At 42.9% G+C, this 18,929-nt stretch overlaps 1 protein-coding gene across 1 annotated transcript in view; it reads left to right on the top strand.

The window, feature by feature from the left end:
- Positions 1 to 18,929, top strand: part of LRP1B (LDL receptor related protein 1B) — a 1,054,628-nt gene that overhangs the window by 578,601 nt on the left and 457,098 nt on the right. Inside the window, exons 25-26 of the mRNA XM_077830376.1 lie at positions 7,848 to 8,052; positions 18,259 to 18,423. Coding sequence (XP_077686502.1) covers positions 7,848 to 8,052; positions 18,259 to 18,423 — 370 coding nt within the window. The remainder of the gene's footprint in view (positions 1 to 7,847; positions 8,053 to 18,258; positions 18,424 to 18,929) is intronic.

Below are 18,929 nucleotides of genomic sequence, written 5' to 3'. Positions count from 1 at the left end.
TAATGAAGATAAATATCATGTCAGATTAGCTATTATGTGGTCTCTCACTGAAAAATATGCATAAAGACTCATTAAATGGAGAGGTTTTAGAGTAGTAGCCGTATTAGTCTGTATCAGCAAAATCAATGAGGAGTCCTTGTGGTACCTTAAAGACTAGTAAGGGTATGTCTACACTACGAAATTAGGTCGAATTTATAGAAGTCAGTTTTCTAGAAAGCGTTTTTATACAGTCGACTGTGTGTCCCCCCACACAAATGCTCTCAGTGCATGTAGTCGGCGGAGTGTGTCCACAGTACCGAGGCAACCATCGACTTCCGGAGAGTTGCGCTGTGGGTGGCTATCCCACAGTTCCCGCAGTCTCCACCGCCCCTTTGAATTCTGGGTAGAAATCCCAGTGCCTGATGGGGCTAAAACATTGTCGCGGGTGGTTCTGGGTACATATCGTCAGGCCCCCATTCCCTCCCTCCCTCCGTGAAAGCAAGGGCAGACAATCGTTTTGCGCCTTTTTTCTTGAGTTACATGTGCAGATGCCATACCACGGCAAGCATGGTGCCCACTCAGGTAACCATCACCGTATGTCTCTTGGGTGCTGGCAGACGTGGTACTGCATTGTTACACAGCAGCAGTTTATTGCCTGTTGGCAGCAGACAGTTCAGTATGACTGGTAGCCGTCATCGACGTAGTCCTGGGTGCTCTTTTAACCGGGTGCCTGGGCAAACATGGGAGTGACTCAGCCAGGTCATTTCCCTTGATTTGTCTCATTGCGATTGAGTCCTATCGGCAGTGCACTGTCTTTTAATCTGCAGCTAGCAGAAGATGGCGGCCAGTAGTCATACTGCACCATCTTCTGCCGAACACCCAGGTGTTGACGATGGCTAGCAGACGTACTGCACAGTCTGCTGTCAGCAAGATGTATAAAGATAGATGAAGTGGCTCAAAACAAGAAATAGACCAGATTTGTTTTGTATTCATTTTCTCCTCCCTCCCTCTGTGAAATCAACGGCCTGCTAAACCTAGTTTTGAGTTCTATCCTTGAGGGGGCCATTCAGTTTCTTGCAAAGCCACCCCCTTTGTTGATTTTAATTCCCTGTAAGCCAACCGTGTAAGCCATGTTGTCAGTCGCCCCTCCCTCCATCAGGGCAATGGCAGACAATCGTTCCGCGCCTTTTTTCTTTGCAGACACCACACCGCGGCAACCATGAAGCCCGCTCAGATCACTTTGGCAATTAGGATCACATTAAACACCACATGCATTATCCAGCAGTATATGCAGCACCAGAACCTGGCAAAGCAATACCGGGCGAGTAGGCGACGTCAGCGCGGTGACATGAGTGACGAGGACATGGACACAGACTTCTCTCAAAGCACGGGCCCTGGCAATGTGGGCATCATGGTGCTAATGGGGCAGGTTCATGCGGTGGAAAGCCGATTCTGGGCCTGGGAAACAAGCACAGACTGGTGTGACCGCATAGTATTGCAGGTTTGGGACGATTCCCAGTGGCTGCGAAACTTTCACATGCGTAAGGGCACTTTCATGGAACTTTGTGACTTGCTTTCCCCTGCCCTGAGGCACAAGAATACCAAGATGAGAGCAGCCCTCACAGTTGAGAAGTGAGTGGCAATAGCCCTGTGGAAGTGTGCAACGCCAGACAGCTACTGGTCAGTTGGGAATCAATTTGGAGTGGGCAAATCTACTGTGGGGGCGGCTGTGATGCAAGTAGCCAATGCAATCAAAGATCTGCTGCTATCAAGAGTAGTGACCCTGGGAAATGTGCAGGTCATAGTGGATGGCTTTGCTGCAATGGGATTCCCTAACCGTGGTGGGGTCATAGACGGAACCCATATCCCTATCTTGGCACCGGAGCACCAAGCCAGTGAGTACATAAACCGCAAGGGGTACTTTTCAATAGTGCTGCAAGCACTGGTGGATCACAAGGGACGTTTCACCAACATCAGTGTGGGACGGCCAGGAAAGGTACATGACGCTCACATCTTCAGGAACTCTGATCTGTTTCAAAAGCTGCAGGAAGGGACTTTATTCCCAGACCAGAAAATAAACCTTGGGGATGTTGAAATGCCTATCCTTGGGGACCCAGCCTACCCCTTAATGCCATGGCTCATGAAGCCATCCACAGGCAGCCTGGACAGTAGTCAGGAGCTGTTCAATTACAGGCTGAGCAAGTGCAGAATGGTGGTAGAATGTGCATTTGGACGTATAAAAGCGCACTGGAGCAGTTTACTGACTTGGTTAGACCTCAGCAAAACCAATATTCCCTCTCTGGTTACTCGATTTCTGATCTCAAAGCGACTATCCTTCAACAAAAAAACTTCAAAAACAGACTCCAACGAGAGACTGCTGAATTGGAATTAATTTGCAAATTGGATACAATTAACTTAGGCTTGAATAGAGACTGGGAATGGTTCATAGAATCATAGAATCATAGAATATCAGGGTTGGAAGGGACCCCTGAAGATCATCTAGTCCAACCCCCTGCTCGAAGCAGGACCAATTCCCAGTTAAATGATCCCAGCCAGGGCTTTGTCAAGCCTGACCTTAAAAACCTATAAGGAAGGAGATTCTACCACCTCCCTAGGTAACGCATTCCAGTGTTTCACCACCCTCTTAGTGAAAAAGTTTTTCCTAATATCCAATCTAAACCTCCCCCACTGCAACTTGAGACCATTACTCCTCGTTCTGTCATCTGCTACCATTGAGAACAGTCTAGAGCCATCCTCTTTGGAACCCCCTTTCAGTTAGTTGAAAGCAGCTATTAAATCCCCCCTCATTCTTCTCTTCTGCAGGCTAAACAATCCCAGCTCCCTCAGCCTCTCCTCATAAGTCATGTGTTCTAGACCCCTAATCATTTTTGTTGCCCTTCGCTGGACTCTCTCCAATTTATCCACATCCTTCTTGTAGTGTGGGGTCCAAAACTGGACACAGTACTCCAGATGAGGCCTCACCAATGTCGAATAGAGGGGAACGATCACGTCCCTCGATCTGCTCGCTATGCCCCTACTTATACATCCCAAAATGCCATTGGCCTTCTTGGCAACAAGGGCACACTGCTGACTCATATCCAGCTTCTCGTCCACTGTCACCCCTAGGTCCTTTTCCGCAGAACTGCTGCCTAGCCATTCGGTCCCTAGTCTGTAGCGGTGCATTGGATTCTTCCGTCCTAAGTGCAGGACCCTGCACTTATCCTTATTGAACCTCATCAGATTTCTTTTGGCCCAATCCTCCAATTTGTCTAGGTCCTTCTGTATCCTATCCCTCCCCTCCAGCGTATCTACCACTCCTCCCAGTTTAGTATCATCCGCAAATTTGCTGAGAGTGCAATCCACACCATCCTCCAGATCATTGATGAAGATATTGAACAAAACCGGCCCCAGGACCGACCCTTGGGGCACTCCACTTGATACCGGCTGCCAACTAGACATGGAGCCATTGATCACTACCCGTTGAGCCCGACAATCTAACCATCTTTCTACCCACCTTATAGTGCATTCATCCAGCCCATACTTCCTTAACTTGCTGACAAGAATACTGTGGGAGACTGTGTCAAAAGCTTTGCTAAAGTCAAGAAACAATACATCCACTGCTTTCCCTTCATCCACAGAACCAGTAATCTCATCATAAAAGGCGATTAGATTAGTCAGGCATGACCTTCCCTTGGTGAATCCATGCTGGCTATTCCTGATCACTTTCCTCTCATGCAAGTGCATCAGGATTGATTCTTTGAGGACCTGCTCCATGAAGCAGTTGATTCATTATAAAAAGTAACCTATTTCCCCTTGTTTATTCCTTTCCCCCTCCCCCCCCCCCCGTTCCTCAGACGTTCTTGTTAAACCCTGGATTTGTGCTGGAAATGGCCCACCTTGATTATCATAGACATTGTAAGGAGAGTGCTAACTTTAGAGAAGCTATTACCAACAGGAGAGTGGTTTTGGGGGGCGGGGGGAGAGAAAACCTGGATTTGTGCTGGAAATGGCCCACCTTGATTATCATACACATTGTAAGGAGAGTGATCACTTTAGATAAGCTATTACCAGCAGGAGAGTGGGGTGGGGGGAGAGAAAACCTTTTGTAGTGATAAAAACCCATTTTTTCATGGTCTGTGTGTAGAAAAACATCTTCTGTATTTTCCACAGTATGTATCCGATGAAGTGAGCTGTAGCTCACGAAAGCTTATGCTCAAATAAATTGGTTAGTCTCTAAGGTGCCACAAGTACTCCTTTTCTTTTTGCGAATACAGACTAACATAGCTGTTACTCTGAAACCCTGAAATATTCCCACTGTTATTACTGCTTGCTGTGCGCTCCACAATATCTGTGAGAGTAAGGGGGAGACGTTTATGGCGGGGTGGGAGGTTGAGGCAAATCGCCTGGCTGCTGGTTACGCACAGCCAGACACCAGGGCGGTTAGAAGAGCACAGGAGGGTGCAGTGCACATCAGAGAAGCTTTGAAAACCAGTTTAATGACTGGCCAGGCTACGGTGTGAAAGTTCTGTTTGTTTTTCCTTGATGAAACCCCCTGCCCCTTGCTTCACTCTACTTCCCTGTAAGCTAACCACCCTCCCCTCCTCCCTTCGATCACCGCTTGCAGAGGCAATAAAGTCATTGTTGCTTCACATTCATGCATTCTTTATTAATTCATCACACAAATAGGGGGATAACTACCAAGGTAGCCCAGGAGGGGTGGTGGAGGAGAGAAGCACCAGAAGGGGTAGTGGAGGAGGGAAGGACAAGGCCACAAAGCACTTTAAAAGTTTCAAACTTTAAAACTTGTTGAATGCCAGCCTTCTGTTGTTTGGGCAATCCTCTGGGGTGGAGTGGCTGGGTGGCCAGAGGCCCCCCCACCGCGTTCTTGGGTGTCTGGGTGAGGAGGCTATGGAACTTGGGGAGAAGTGCGGTTGGTTACACAGGGGCTGTAGCGGCGGTCTGTGCTCCTGCTGCCTTTCCTGCAGCTCAACCATACGCTGGAGCATATTAGTTTGATCCTCCAGCAGCCTCAGCATTGAATCCTGCCTCCTCTCATCATGCTGCCGCCACCTTTCAGCTTCAGCCCTCTCTTCAGCCCACCACTTACTCTCTTCAGCCCAGACATTTTGTGCTTTCCTGCACTCTGACATTGTCTGCCTCCACGCATTCATCTGTGCTCTGTCAGTGTGGGAGGACAGCATAAGCTCAGAGAACATTTCATCACGAGTGCATTTTTTTTTTTTGCCTTCTAATCTTCGCTAGCATCTGGGAAGAAGATCCTGTGATCCTTGAAACACATGCAGCTGGTGGAGAAAAAAAAAGGGACAGTGGTATTTAAAGACACATTTTATAGAACAATGGGTACACTCTTTCACGGTAAACCTTGCTGTTAACATTACATACATAGCACATGTGCTTTCATTCCAAGGTCACATTTTGCCTCCCCCCAGCTTGTGGCTAGCCCCTCCCCCTCTCCGTGGCTAACAGCGGGGATCATTTCTGTTCAGCCACAGGCAAACAGCCCAGCAGGAATGGGCACCTCTGAATGACCCCTTAAGAAAAGCACCCTATTTCAACCAGGTGACCATGAATCAGTCTCCGGAGGATAACACAGAGAGATAAAGAACGGATGTTGTTTAAACGCCAGCAAACATACACTGCAATGCTTTGTTCTACAATGATTCCCGAGTACATGCTACTGGCCTGAAGTGGTAAAGTGTCCTACCATGGTGGATGGAATAAGGCTGCCCTCCCGAGAAACCTTTTGCAAAGGCTTTGGGAGTATTTCCAGGAGAGCCACGAATGCCAGGGCAAATCAATCCTTTCACATGCTTGCTTTTAAACCATGTATAGTATTTTAAAAGGTACACTCACCAGAGGTCCCTTCTCCACCTGGCGGGTCTGGGAGGCAGCCTTGGGTGGGTTCAGGGGGTAGTGGGTCCAGGTCCAGGGTGAGAAACAGTTCCTGGCTGTTGGGAAAACCGGTTTCTCTGCTTGCTTGCTGTGAACTATCTACAACCTCATCATCATCATCTTCCTCGTCTCCAAAACCTGCTTCCTTGTTGCCTCCATCTCCATTGAAGGAGTCAAACAACACGACTGGGGTAGTGGTGGCTGAACCCCCTAAAATGGCATGCAGCTCATCATAGAAGTGGCACGTTTTGGGCTCTGACCCAGAGCGGCTGTTCGCCTCTCTGGTAGGCTTGCCTCAGCTCCCTAAGTTTCACGTGGCACTGCTTCGGGTCCCTGTTATGGCCTCTGTGCTTCATGTCTTGGGAGATTTTGACAAATGTTTTGGCATTTCGAAAACTGGAATGTAGTTCTGATAGCACGGATTCCTCTCCCCATACAGTGATCAGATCCTGTACCTCCCATTCGGTCCATGCTGGAGCTCTTTTGCAATTCTGGGACTCCATCATGGTCTCCTCTGCTGATGAGCTCTGCATGGTCACCTGCAGCTTGTCATGCTGGCCAAACAGGAAATTGAAATTCAAAAGTTTGTGTGCCTTTTTCTGTCTACCTAGCCAGTGCATCTGAGTTGAGAGTGCTGTCCAGAGTGGTCAAAATAGAGCACTCTGAGATAGCTCCTGGAGGCCAATACCGTCTAATTGCGTCCACAGTACCCCAAATTCGACCCGGCAAGGCCAATTTCAGCGCTAATCCTCTTGTCGGGGGTGGAGTAAGGAAATTGATTTTAAGAGCCCTTTAAGTCGAAAAAAAGGGCTTAGTTGTGTGGACGGGTGCAGGGTTAAATTCATTTAACGCTGCTATATTCAACCTCAACTCCTCGTGTAGACCAGGGCTAACAAATTTATTAGGACATAAGCTTTCGTGGGCTAAAACCCACTTCATCAGATGCATGGAGTGGAAAATACAGTAAAGAGGTATAAATACACAGGATATGAAAAGATGGGAGTTGCCTTACCAAGTGGGGGATCAGGGACCAAACCCTGCAACAAACCCAGTGCCAACTCTGTCCACATATCTATTCAAGGGACACTATTATAAGACTAACCACATCAGCCACACCATCAGGGGCTCGTTCACCTGCACATCTACCAGTGTGATATATGCCATCATGTGCCAGCAATGCCCCTCTGCCTTGTACATTGGCCAAACCAGACAGTCTCTAAACAAAAGAATAAATGGACACAAATCTGACATCAAGAATTATAACATTCAAAAACCAGTAGGAGAACACTTCAGTCTCCCTGGAACTCAATAACAGACTTAAAAGTGGCAATTCTTCAACAAAAAACCTTCAAAAATGGACTGCAATGAGAAACTGCAGAACTGGAATTAATTTGCAAACTGGACAACATCACATTAGGCCTGAATAAAGACTGGGAGTGGATAGGTCACTACAAAAACGAATCTCCCCCCCTGCTGATACTCACACCATCTTGTCCACTGGTTGAAATGGGCCACCTTGATTACATTGAACTCATTAGCACTACAAAAGTGATTTTTCCTCCCTTCTTGTCAACTGTTGAGAATAGCCCACTTCCACGTTAATTGAATTGGCTCATTAGCACTGACCCCACACTTGGTAAGGCAACTCCCATCTTTTCATATCTTGTGTATTTATACCTCTCTACTATATTTTCCACTCCATGCATCTGATGAAGTGGGTTTTAGCCCATGACAGTTTATGCCCTAGTAAATTTGTTATTCTCTAAGGTGCAACAAGGACTCCTCATTAAATGGAGACTTTCTTAACTATAGCATCAGAAAAGTTTTATATACCGTTTTGCATATTTTAATTATTTTTGTTTGGCACGCAGTGTGATCATGCATTTATCACATTTTAAGTGTTGTTCCTCTGTTCTAACCCTTTTATATGTTTGCAACCTTTTGATCTTTCTTAGGTGTGAGTGCCATTGAAGTGGTAGTGCAACATGGCCTGGCCACTCCTGAGGGTCTTACAGTAGATTGGATTGCAGGAAACATATACTGGATAGACAGCAATTTGGATCAAATCGAAGTAGCAAAATTAGATGGCACTTTGAGAACAACATTAATAGCAGGCGCTATGGAGCATCCCAGGGCTATTGCCTTGGACCCTAGATATGGGTAAATATACAATAGTTCTTTTTTTCATGATTGCTTATAAAAACACTTTGAGGAAGGAGCTTGAAATATATTAATGTTTCTTGGTTTATTTGGAGTGAGCTCTTACATTTAACTTACCTTTAACAATACTTGAAGAACTAATTTTTTTGGTGCAGTGAACCAGAGCATCAGGAGACGTAGGAGTCAGTCTAGTCTTGCCTTTTTTACTGACGCACTATGTGACTGTGCGCAAGTAACTTAACCTCCCTGTTTGTTTCTCCATCTCTAAAATAGGGATAATAATGTTTACCAGCCTTTGTAAATAGCTTGTAGATCTGCAGATGAAGAGTACTATATGAGTTCCAAGCATTATTATTTAGTAATAAGCAAAAGCAAAATATGTACTAGCTAAACTGGTTAATTCATTTATTTTACCCAATACCATACAGAATGAATTGCATTTCTATGGCTGTTAGGATACATATTTAATAAAGCAAACTGTTCAATTAAAGGTAGTCCTAAAATCATGTGTCAAAGAAACAGTATATTCTTCTATTCCACATAATACTGCATGTGATTTGTAGGTCATATTTTTTAACAGTAGTGTATCTGTCCTGATACTATGGGAAAAATGGTCTAATGTTTCAGTACACTACAGCCAAGTCAAGTAAGGGTAAAATTAAACAAATGTCTTTATATTTCTCAAAATTGTTGTTGGTTGCTCTATTTAAAGTTTAAATGAAATTCATAAATACATCGACTAAAAAGTTAGCTTAGTGGAGTCTCTCGTCCTGATTGTCCTTGAATGTAGCTGCAAACAGGGAATAATTTAGTTGGCATAAGTGAAGTTAACTCAGTGTAAAACTGGTGAAAGTGAAAAGAAAATGAAGTTCCATTCCTGGAATCTGTAAGTCAATTTTCAGCCAGCTGTTGAATGACACAAGACTCACGTCTGGAAATATGTTTGTTTACTACATAAAAGATTTTGAAAATTATTTGAGTTAGACCATTTTATTGAGATAAATGAAAAATAATGATCAAGAGACAGAACACTGTTAAATCAATACTGGACAGAGTTTGATTTATTAAAATATTTTTGGAAGCCAAGATGTAATGTCTAAAGGCCAACTGGCCACAAAGACAAAGCCACTGTCTTTATACATAACAGCCTTTTCCCATTGATGATAAATTCAAAAATGGGTGTAAAAGATAGGGTAAGTTAGAAAGAATTTGTAGACAATAACATTTTCTAGAAAAGCAACTGTGTACACCTTTCCTTCTGGTAGTAACGGAAAAAAATAAAACCTTTGAACACACAAAGCATTACCTGCCACATGTATTCTAAAGAACTTTTGAATAACAAAATTGTATGTGATTCAAATCAAAGATTTGTTTGTATTGCTGCTAAATACTTAGTTCTAGTTTTTCTTTGTAAGCATACGACTGTGACAATCCTTATAAAAATTATTGAACCAAATCTCTAGATGTTTTCAGTCACAGAATATGCTCAACGAAGAGTGTAACTATCCGCATATATGGTGAGCTGCAGATATAGCCAAGTAAGCATCATCCGAAAAAATTGGTTATACAGAAAACAGCTTTACATTCCTTAAAATGAGAATCCAACCAGAAGAAAAGCAATCTTAGGTCTTCTGATAATTTGATTTTGAGTCCTCCCTCCTTATCTATTTTATGGTTAATTTCTAACTTTAACTTTAAACATTTTGAAAAAGATATTAGAAAGCTGTTTCAAAAAAAAAATAAGGGATGTTTTTCAAAAAAGAGTGCACATGTGGGCTTTACACTTAACTTACCATATGTACATACAAATCAAGAGTGAAACTGGCTAACAGGGGCATAAAGGCGTCAAGGGAGCAGCGTGGGAGGGAAAACAGACAAAACAGAGTTGCTGTGTCCTTGCCTCACATGTTTGAGTCCCAAGTATATGAGCTTTCTGACAGGTAGTTAGTTGTGCACATTGAGTATTTACGCAAGTTTCAATTGTGCATTCACAGATGTGTGCAAGCAATTGTGCAGGCCTAAAAACTAGATCATAATGTCTAGATTTGATTCAATCCTTAATAAGTACACACAATGTGGAAGACTTCAACTTCAACTTCAACTCCACTGACACTGTACATCAAAATATTCGTGTTTTTATCCACTTATATATATTTAAATCTTGTATTAGATTTTGTTGAGATGGTAAACTTGTAAAAGATGACTGAAATCTTTAATTTTTACCTCTGGTGAAATGTACTCCCCCAAAAAACTGGAATTGGTTAATTTTACTTAAGCATGATCACGTATCAAATAACACAGCTTGTTCCAAATCCAACTTTGAATAAGTGCATTAGTTTAGAAAATACATATTTAAAACATTTAACGATCTCTGGGAAATGCATAATAATTGTAAGGCATTTTCTTGAATAGCTTTACACAGCAGTGTATATGTTCAGATTGCTCGTATTAAAGTGACTAAATAGACTTACCGAGAAAGCAGTGTAAAGAAGCACTCTGAACTGGCTCTAGATCAGAGAAATAGCTCTTACCAAAGCCAATCAGAGAAGCAGGTGTATGAGTTCTCTGAGGGAGTGCATATTCTTTTTGAAATGGACGCAGCTTGGGGGAATTGGCATGTGGAATTATTCTGAACTTTTAAAAAATGTTACAGGCCCATTTCTAGCCTGTTTAATTTAAAGCATCCCTAGGCTCCTTTAAATTACATCCAAAATGTCTTTCAGGTCAGGAGCAAGAAGGCTGTAGCTGACAGCAGAAGCTTTTAATACCTGTGAAAAGGCATACCCCTCTTATAGCCAATCAGTGTTTACAGTGAGTGATTTAAGCAGGTTATCTTAAAAATCACCCATTGGACTGCACGACTCCTGAGTACAGAATCCAGGGAACCCCAAAATATTTCTTCAGTCTGGTACAGCCACAGATATTCTATTATGGCTTCACTCTTCATATAGGAAGAGAAGAAAGGAATATCCAGAAGGAAGCATTTAGACATGGGAGCCCAGGCAAACCAAAAAGGGGAGAAATGTGCACAGTAAAAAAAATTAACATAACTACATATGGAAACATGGATAAACCGCCACAGTTTCAAACCCCTCTTGCTACAAATGGGCTACAGATATGCTCAGCTCCTACACAGTCAGTAACATCATAGAGAGCCAATAATTGCTCATAACTCCAGCATCCAAAAAATACAGACATAACATTTCTGGAATAGGTTTTCTGTTAAACATATGGTTTATGAAGAGTACTCGATGGAGTGGTGCACTATAAAGAGTGTATTGGCTCTCGTTTGAAATGACCTACACAGCTCACTTGTCGCTTTGCTGTTCATTGGTAATATACCCATCCCAAACTCATGGTAATAAAACCTTTATGCCATGTGAAATCATCATGTATACAATTGTGCATATTAGATATATATAAAGTTGCTGGTGATACACATTGGTATGAAATATTATTAAAATATGTTCTTTCATTTTAGAATCTATTTGGATATTTTTAGGCTATAAATCAATTACCTTATTTTTGAGACAGTGGAAGTAATTTGCATCTGATTATGCACACAGAATAGATAATAGTGGCTTTTTTAGAATAATAATATCTATACTTTAATGGTCTGTAGCTCATTTACTTGATTATAGATACACTAGAGTCTAATGAATGTAGATACCCTTGACTCCATATGCGGTAATGGCTTCTTACAAGCAGTTTTGGTATATCATTTCCATGCCTATACAGTGGCTTCTCAGTTTGTTGATGATTGACCTGTCTGAGCTCAAAGTGGGTGTTTCACATGAAGTGAACGTTGTCTTGCTATAAAATATTAAGGGGAAAAGTGTAATGAACTCCTCGGAAGACATATTTATAACACAGAGTAATTGCTTTAAAGATTATAAGATTTTGAGTGGCGTAGGGAGTCAGCGTACAACAAATCTTTACTTACTGCAACACAAAAGGCCCTAAGGTGCCACAAGTACTCCTTTTATTTTTGCGGATACAGACTCACACGGCTGCTACTCTGAAACCTTCCAAATTTGAGTGAGTGGTGATGTGGCCTGGCACAAACTTCAGTGGTGCTGCAACCCCAACCAGCTCGCAATACCACTCACTCAAATTTGGCCTGGCTAAGCATTGCAACCTCGTGCACAGGGTTGTAGCAGCACTCATATTTGGCCTGGCCAAAATGTGGTCGGGCCATGGCCTGAGTGGCCTCTCAGGCTCCACTGACTATAGCCTAAACTTTCTCCTGTTCAGTCCTCTCTACTACTACTTCCTTTATAATTATTTATGTATAAAATCAAGTGTCTGTAAAGCACTTTACATATATGAGCTGTTATCTGCCCTAGAGAACTTTATCATCTGAATGGTTTTTCAATCTAAGGGTGAGATCCTGACCTCCAATGAGACTGCTTAAAACTTCCCTAATTTGGAATGAGTGAATGAAATTCCTTGCTCCTGCAGAGCTGATGTAGCCAGCTCTACACCATTCCTTCTCAGTTCTCCCAGAATAGGATACATACTGGACAAAGAGAGGCTAGAGCAATTCCTGGGTGACATAACAGACACTGGAGGCCAAAACTGCCCTGAGGCTGCCGTAACTAACTTCACGGGATAAACAGCTGTATTTAGGGGAACACAGTGTAGTTGTAGCTGTGTCAGTCCCAGGATATTAGAGAGAAAAGTGGGTGAGGTAATACCTTTTATTGGATCAACTTCTGTTGGTGAGAGAAACAAACTTTTGAACCATACAAAGCTCTTCTTCAGCTGTGGGAAAGGTACTCTGAGCCTCACAACAAAATGCAAGATGGAACAGATTATTTAGCATAAGAAGTTAGCACATACTGTAAGGGACCATTCAAGGCTGAGTGGCCCATTAACAGCTCTGCAGTCACAGGACAAAAAGAGAAAACGAGTACTTGTGGCACCTTAGAGACTAACAAATTTATTTGAGCATAAGCTTTCAAGAGCTACAGCTCACTTCATCGGATGCATGCAGTGGAAAATACAGTGGGGAGATTTTATATACACAGAGAACATGAAACAATGGGTGTTACCATACAGACTGTAATAAGAGTGATCAGGTAAAGTGAGCTATTACCAGAAGGAGATCGGCAGCGGGGGGGGGGTGGGGTGGGGGGAGAGGCGGGGGGGGAACCTTTTGTAGTGCTAATCAAGGTGGGCCATTTCCAGCAGTTGACAAGAACGTGTGAGGAACTGTAGGGGGGAAAATAAACATGGGGAAATAGTTTTACTTTGTGTAATGACACATCCACTCCAGTCTTTATTGAAGCCTAATGTAATGTTGTCCAGTTTGCAAATTAATTCCAATTCGGCAGTCTCTCTTTGGGAGTCTGTTTTCAAAGTTTTTTTGTTGAAGAATTGCCACTTTTAGGTCTGTAATCGAGTGACCAGAGAGATTGAAGTGTTCTCCGACTGGTTTTTGAATGTTATAATTCTTGACATCTGATTTGTATCCATTTATTCTTTTACGTAGAGACTGTCCAGTTTGGCCAATGTACATGGCAGAGGGGCATTGCTGGCACATGATGGCATATATCACATTGGTAGATACACAGTGAACGAGCCTCTGGTAGCGTGGCTGATATGATAAGGCTCTATGATGGTGTCCCCTGAGTAGATATGTGAACACAGTTGGCAACAGGCTTAGTTGCAAGGATAGGTTCCTGGGTTAGTGTTTTTGTTGTGTGGTGTGTGGTTGCTGGTGAATATCTGCTTCAGGTTGGGGGGCTGTCTGTAAGCAAGGACTGGCCTGTCTCCCAAGATCTGTGAGAGTGATGTGTCATCCTTCAGCATAGGTTGTAGATCCTTGATGATGTGTTGGAGAGGTTTTAGTTGGGGGCTGAAGGTGACGGCTAGTGGCGTTCTGTTACTTTCTTTGTTGCGTCTGTCCTGTAGTAGGTGACTTCTGGGTACTCTTCTGGCTCTGTCAATCTCTTTCTTCACTTCAGCAGGTGGGTCTTGTAGTTGTAAGAATGCTTGATAGAGATCTTGTAGGTGTTTGTCTCTGTCTGAGGGGTTGGAGCAAATGCGGTTGTATTGTAGAGCTTGGTTGTAGACAATGGATCGTGTGGTGTGGTCTGGATGAAAGCTGGAGGCATGTAGGTAAGTATAGTGGTCAGTAGGTTTCCGGTACAGGGTGGTGTTTATGTGACCATCACTTATTAGCACCGTAGTGTCCAGGAAGTGGATCTCTTGTGTGGACTGGTCTAGGCTGAGGTTGATGGTGGGATGGAAATCGTTGAAATCCTGGTGGAATTCCTCAAGGGCTTCTTTTCCATGGGTCCAGATGATGAAGATGTCATCAATGTAGCGCAAGTAGAGTAGGAGCATTAGGGGACGAGAGCTGAGGAAGCGTTCTTCTAAGTCAGCCATAAAAATATTGGCATACTGTGGGGCCATGCGGGTACCCATAGCAGTGCTGCTGATTTGAAGGTATACATTGTCCCCAAATGTGAAATAGTTATGGGTGAGGACAAAGTCACGAAGTTCAGCCACCAGGTTTGCTGTGACATTACTGTTCCTGATGGCCTGTAGTCCATCTTTGTGTGGAATGTTGGTGTAGAGGGCTTCTACATCCATAGTGGCTTGGATGGTGTTTTGAGGAAGATCACCGATGGATTGTAGTTTCCTCAGGAAGTCAGTGGTGTCTCGAAGATAGCTGGGAGTGCTGGTAGCATAGTGTTTGAGGAGGGAGTCTACATAGCCAGACAATCCTGCTGTCAGGGTGCCAATGCCTGAGATGATGGGGCGTCCAGGATTTCCAGGTTTATGGATCTTGGGTAGCAGATAGAATACCCCAGGTCGCGGTTCCAGGGGTGTGTCCGTGTGGATTTGTTCTTGTGCTTTTTCAGGGAGTTTCTTGAGCAAATGGTGTAGTTTCTTTTGGTAACCCCCAGTGGGATCAGAGGGTAATGGCTTGTAGAAAGTAGTGTTGGAGAGCTGCCTAGCAGCCTCTTGTTCATATTCCGACCTATTCATGATGACGACAGCACCTCCTTTGTCAGCCTTTTTGATTATGATATCAGAGTTGTTTCTAAGGCTGTGGATGGCATTGTGTTCTGCACGGCTGAGGTTATGGGGCAAGTGATGCTGCTTTTCCACAATTTCAGCCCGTGCACGTCGGTGGAAGCACTCTATGTAGAAGTCCAGTCTGTTGTTTCAACCTTCAGGAGGAGTCCACCCAGAATCCTTCTTTTTGTAGTCTTGGTAGGAAGGTCTCTGTGGGTTAGTATGTTGTTCAGAGGTGTATTGGAAATATTCCTTGAGTCGGAGACGTCGAAAATAGGATTCCAGGTTACCACAGAACTGTATCATGTTTGGACAAAAAAAGAGGCATAGTGGGTTACAGATTGTGTAATGGGCCATAACTCCGGTGTCTCTGTTCAGTCCATGATTTTATATCTATCTCTCAATACTGTGTTTCTCCCCTGTCCCCTCTATCCCCCCAGATTTTAATTCTTTCAAAGGCCACTCTTTCTCCTCAAAACTGATTAGGTCTCTGATGAAGCAACAGTTTTTGCTGAGTTTTTAATTATAAGGGGACAACATGACTTGTTACTAACACTAGTACACTGTAGAGAAAGGGAACTGTTAATGCCAGGTGGCAAAAGCCCAAATGTTAGCATAAAACGAGGTGACCTTAACAGAAGGTAAGATTTTTGGGGGGGAAATTACTTTTGAGTCAATGGAGCAACAAGAAGGAAATCAGTGGAGGAATCTGTTCCACATCTTAAATGTCTGTACACAAATGCAGGGAGTTTGGGGAATAAACAGGAAGAACTAACTGTATTAGTACATAAGCTGAATTATGATTTAATTGGCATCTGTCAAGGCTAAATCCCCACTCTGTCACTCCAAGTTCAGAAAGTGGGGGCTTGCAAGGATTCTCAAAATTAATACTTGCCACCTCAGGCTTGTATTACACTCCCAAGGTTACAGCTTTTCTGTGACCTCGGCTTGGTAAACGCTGCCACAACCCAAATGCAAAAAAAAAAAAAAAAAACAACCCCACCTTGGACCCAGGAAGGAGCACTTGGGAATTACTCCCTGTGGGGTACCCTCAAGCCCTTTCACACACCCCTCCTGGGAAGAGCTGAGAAAGAAAACAAAGGAAATTAGCTGTTGCCCCCAGCTAATCAAACAGCATATGCACAAACCTCTTAGGACACGAAAAAACCAATCCTGTTCTTTAATAAGGTAAATTGTATTAACAACAAAAAGAAAGAAAATACATTTGGAATTTAGGCTTTTGCTAGATTTTAAAAGAGCCATTCCAAAAATTAAGCACACAAAATAGCTTTCTTGGGGGTTTAGCTTAAAGATTACATGAAACAAAAGCATCTGCGGTTAGCACAGAGGAGATTCGCAAGCCAAAATAAAAAAAAATAAACCTGATTCTGTCTAACTAAACATTCCCTATCCAAATAATTTCTTCTAGGTATGGAAGATGAATTTTCAGGCCTTACATAGCGTTGTTGCTCCATATCTCTGCAGCCCAGAGAGACCAACAAACAAAGGGAAGGTTTCTTTCCCCATTTTAAAAAAAATCTAGCTTTCCCACTGGCTTTTTTGGTCAGGTGCCCACTTTTTTTTCTTTACCTGGGGGACATTTTAACCCTTTACAGGTAAAGCAAGTAAAAAACAGCTACTAAGAGGTATTTTACAGCTAACTGGCTGGCTGGGTGTCCATCAGAGGGATCTATGCCCCCTTTATTTATCACAGCATCACAGGGAGTTAGTGAGAAAAGTGTCATGACTAGAATATTGACATAGAGGGATATAACTTGTTCAGAAAGGACAGGGAGGGAAAAAAGGTAGTAGGGGTTGCATGTTCTGAGATCCAGTAGGAGGTGGGAGGAAGACCAGCTGAGAGTCTCTGGGTAAAGATAAAAGGGTTAACAAACAGGGGTGGTGTCAGAATGAGGGTCTACTGTACACCAACGCATCAGGAAGAGGACGTGGATGAGGCACTTCTAAAACACATAACAGAAATATCCAAACAGGCCCTGGTGGTAATGGGGGACTTTAACTACCCAGATATCTGTTGGAAAAGTAATACTGCAAAACACAAAATCTTCAATAAGTTCTTGGTCTGTATCAGAGATAAATTTTTGTTCCAGAAACTGGAAGAAGTATCCAGGGACACAGTCATTTTAGACTTGATTCTGACCCACATGAAGGATTTGATAGTAAATCTGAAGGTGAAAGGCAATTTGGGTGACAGTGATCATGAAATGATTGATTTCATGAGTCTAAGGAAAGGAAGTAGTGAGAGCAGTGGAATAAGGGTAGAGGACTTCAAGAAAGCAGACTTTAACAAACTCAGAGAACGGAGGGTTTGGAAGGGGGTGGGAGGGGGCTCCAGGCTGAGCCTGGGCCAGGGGGTTGGGGTACAGGAGGAGGTGAGGGTGTGCAAGCTCTGGGAGGGAGCTGGTGTGCAGGAGGAGGCTCCAGGCTTGGGCAGAATGTTGGGGTGCAGGAGGGGGTCCAGGGCAACAAAAACCTGACCTAGGCAGAAAGGATGAAGAAACTGGGTGTATTTAGTCTTGAGAAAAGAAGACTGAGGGGTGACCTGATAGTCTTCTAATGTGTTAAGGGCTCTTATAAAGAGGATGGTGATTCTCCATGTCCACTGAACGTAGGACAAAACGTAATCGGCTTAGTATTCCTCAAGGGAGATTTAGTTTAGATATTAGGAAAAAAAATATCAGTTATAAGGATATTTAAGCTCTGGAATAGGCTTCCAGGGGAGGTTGTGGAATCCCTATCATTGGAAGCTTTTAAAAACAAGTTGGACAAACACGTGTCAGAGATGGTCTGGGTTTATTTGGTACTGCCTTGGTGCAGGGGGTGGACTTGATGACTTCGCAAGGTCCTTCCAGCTCTACACTTCTATGATCCTATGAAATGTGGAATTGAATTGCTTGTGCTTTTGATTTCATAGCTGTTTTGAAAATAGCAAAACTTTTTGATAAAGAAGGACTATTGCCATTCCAGCCTACCTCTGCATGAGTTATAATTCCCAAGACTTCTTATGTGCCTTAGTTTCTTCTGAAATATTTAAATATTGGAGACTTTCTTGCCCTTTCTTTAAGTAGTCTGTAAATTTTTTTGGTGCATACTTCATTGTGTTTCATTTGGACACTGAAATTATAACTTTCCCTCTCCTCCCCCATAACCCTACAGAATTCTGTTTTGGACAGACTGGGATGCTAATTTTCCTCGCATTGAGTCTGCTTCCATGAGTGGGGCGGGAAGAAAAATCATCTATAAAGACATGGATACCGGAGCCTGGCCGAATGGTCTTACTGTTGATCACTTTGAGAAAAGAATAGTATGGACAGATGCTAGGTAAAAACAAAAATAAAATATTTATTATCAGTTTACTACTATTTGATGTTTTATGTAACGGCTAATCTGGATTGGAAGCAAATATGCTACTTTCTCCCCATTTAATTAAACACATTATGTATTTTCTGTTTTATGTTTCGATTCACCAAAGTCAATCAGAGTTGAGATCCTTAATATACATTTTATGTTTCTATAAACAAATATTGAACTTTTTCAAATGTATGTAATGACCCAAATCCTACTTACCTTTCTCATGCAAATAGTGTCATTAGCACTTGAGAGCTATGTACATGTCAAAGGCCCAGTTGTTGGTAAAGATTTTTCCTTTTAATTCAGGTGAATGGAAATTATTTTGTTTTTATTTCAACTGAATGGATAAAAGTCTAACTTTTAAATTTGAGAGAATACAAGCAGAAGAGTGACCCATATATATTTTAATCAAGAAATTCTAGATAAATTGTGCTAGAGGCACTCTAAGGTGATGATTGTTCTTATGTGCTTTGTCA

Source organism: Eretmochelys imbricata, chromosome 11 (assembly GCF_965152235.1).
Source record: "Eretmochelys imbricata isolate rEreImb1 chromosome 11, rEreImb1.hap1, whole genome shotgun sequence".
In the NCBI taxonomy this organism is placed as follows: Eukaryota; Metazoa; Chordata; order Testudines; family Cheloniidae; genus Eretmochelys; species Eretmochelys imbricata.
The sequence above is the reverse complement of the archived record's forward strand: the minus strand, read 5'-3'. Positions and strand labels throughout refer to the sequence as shown.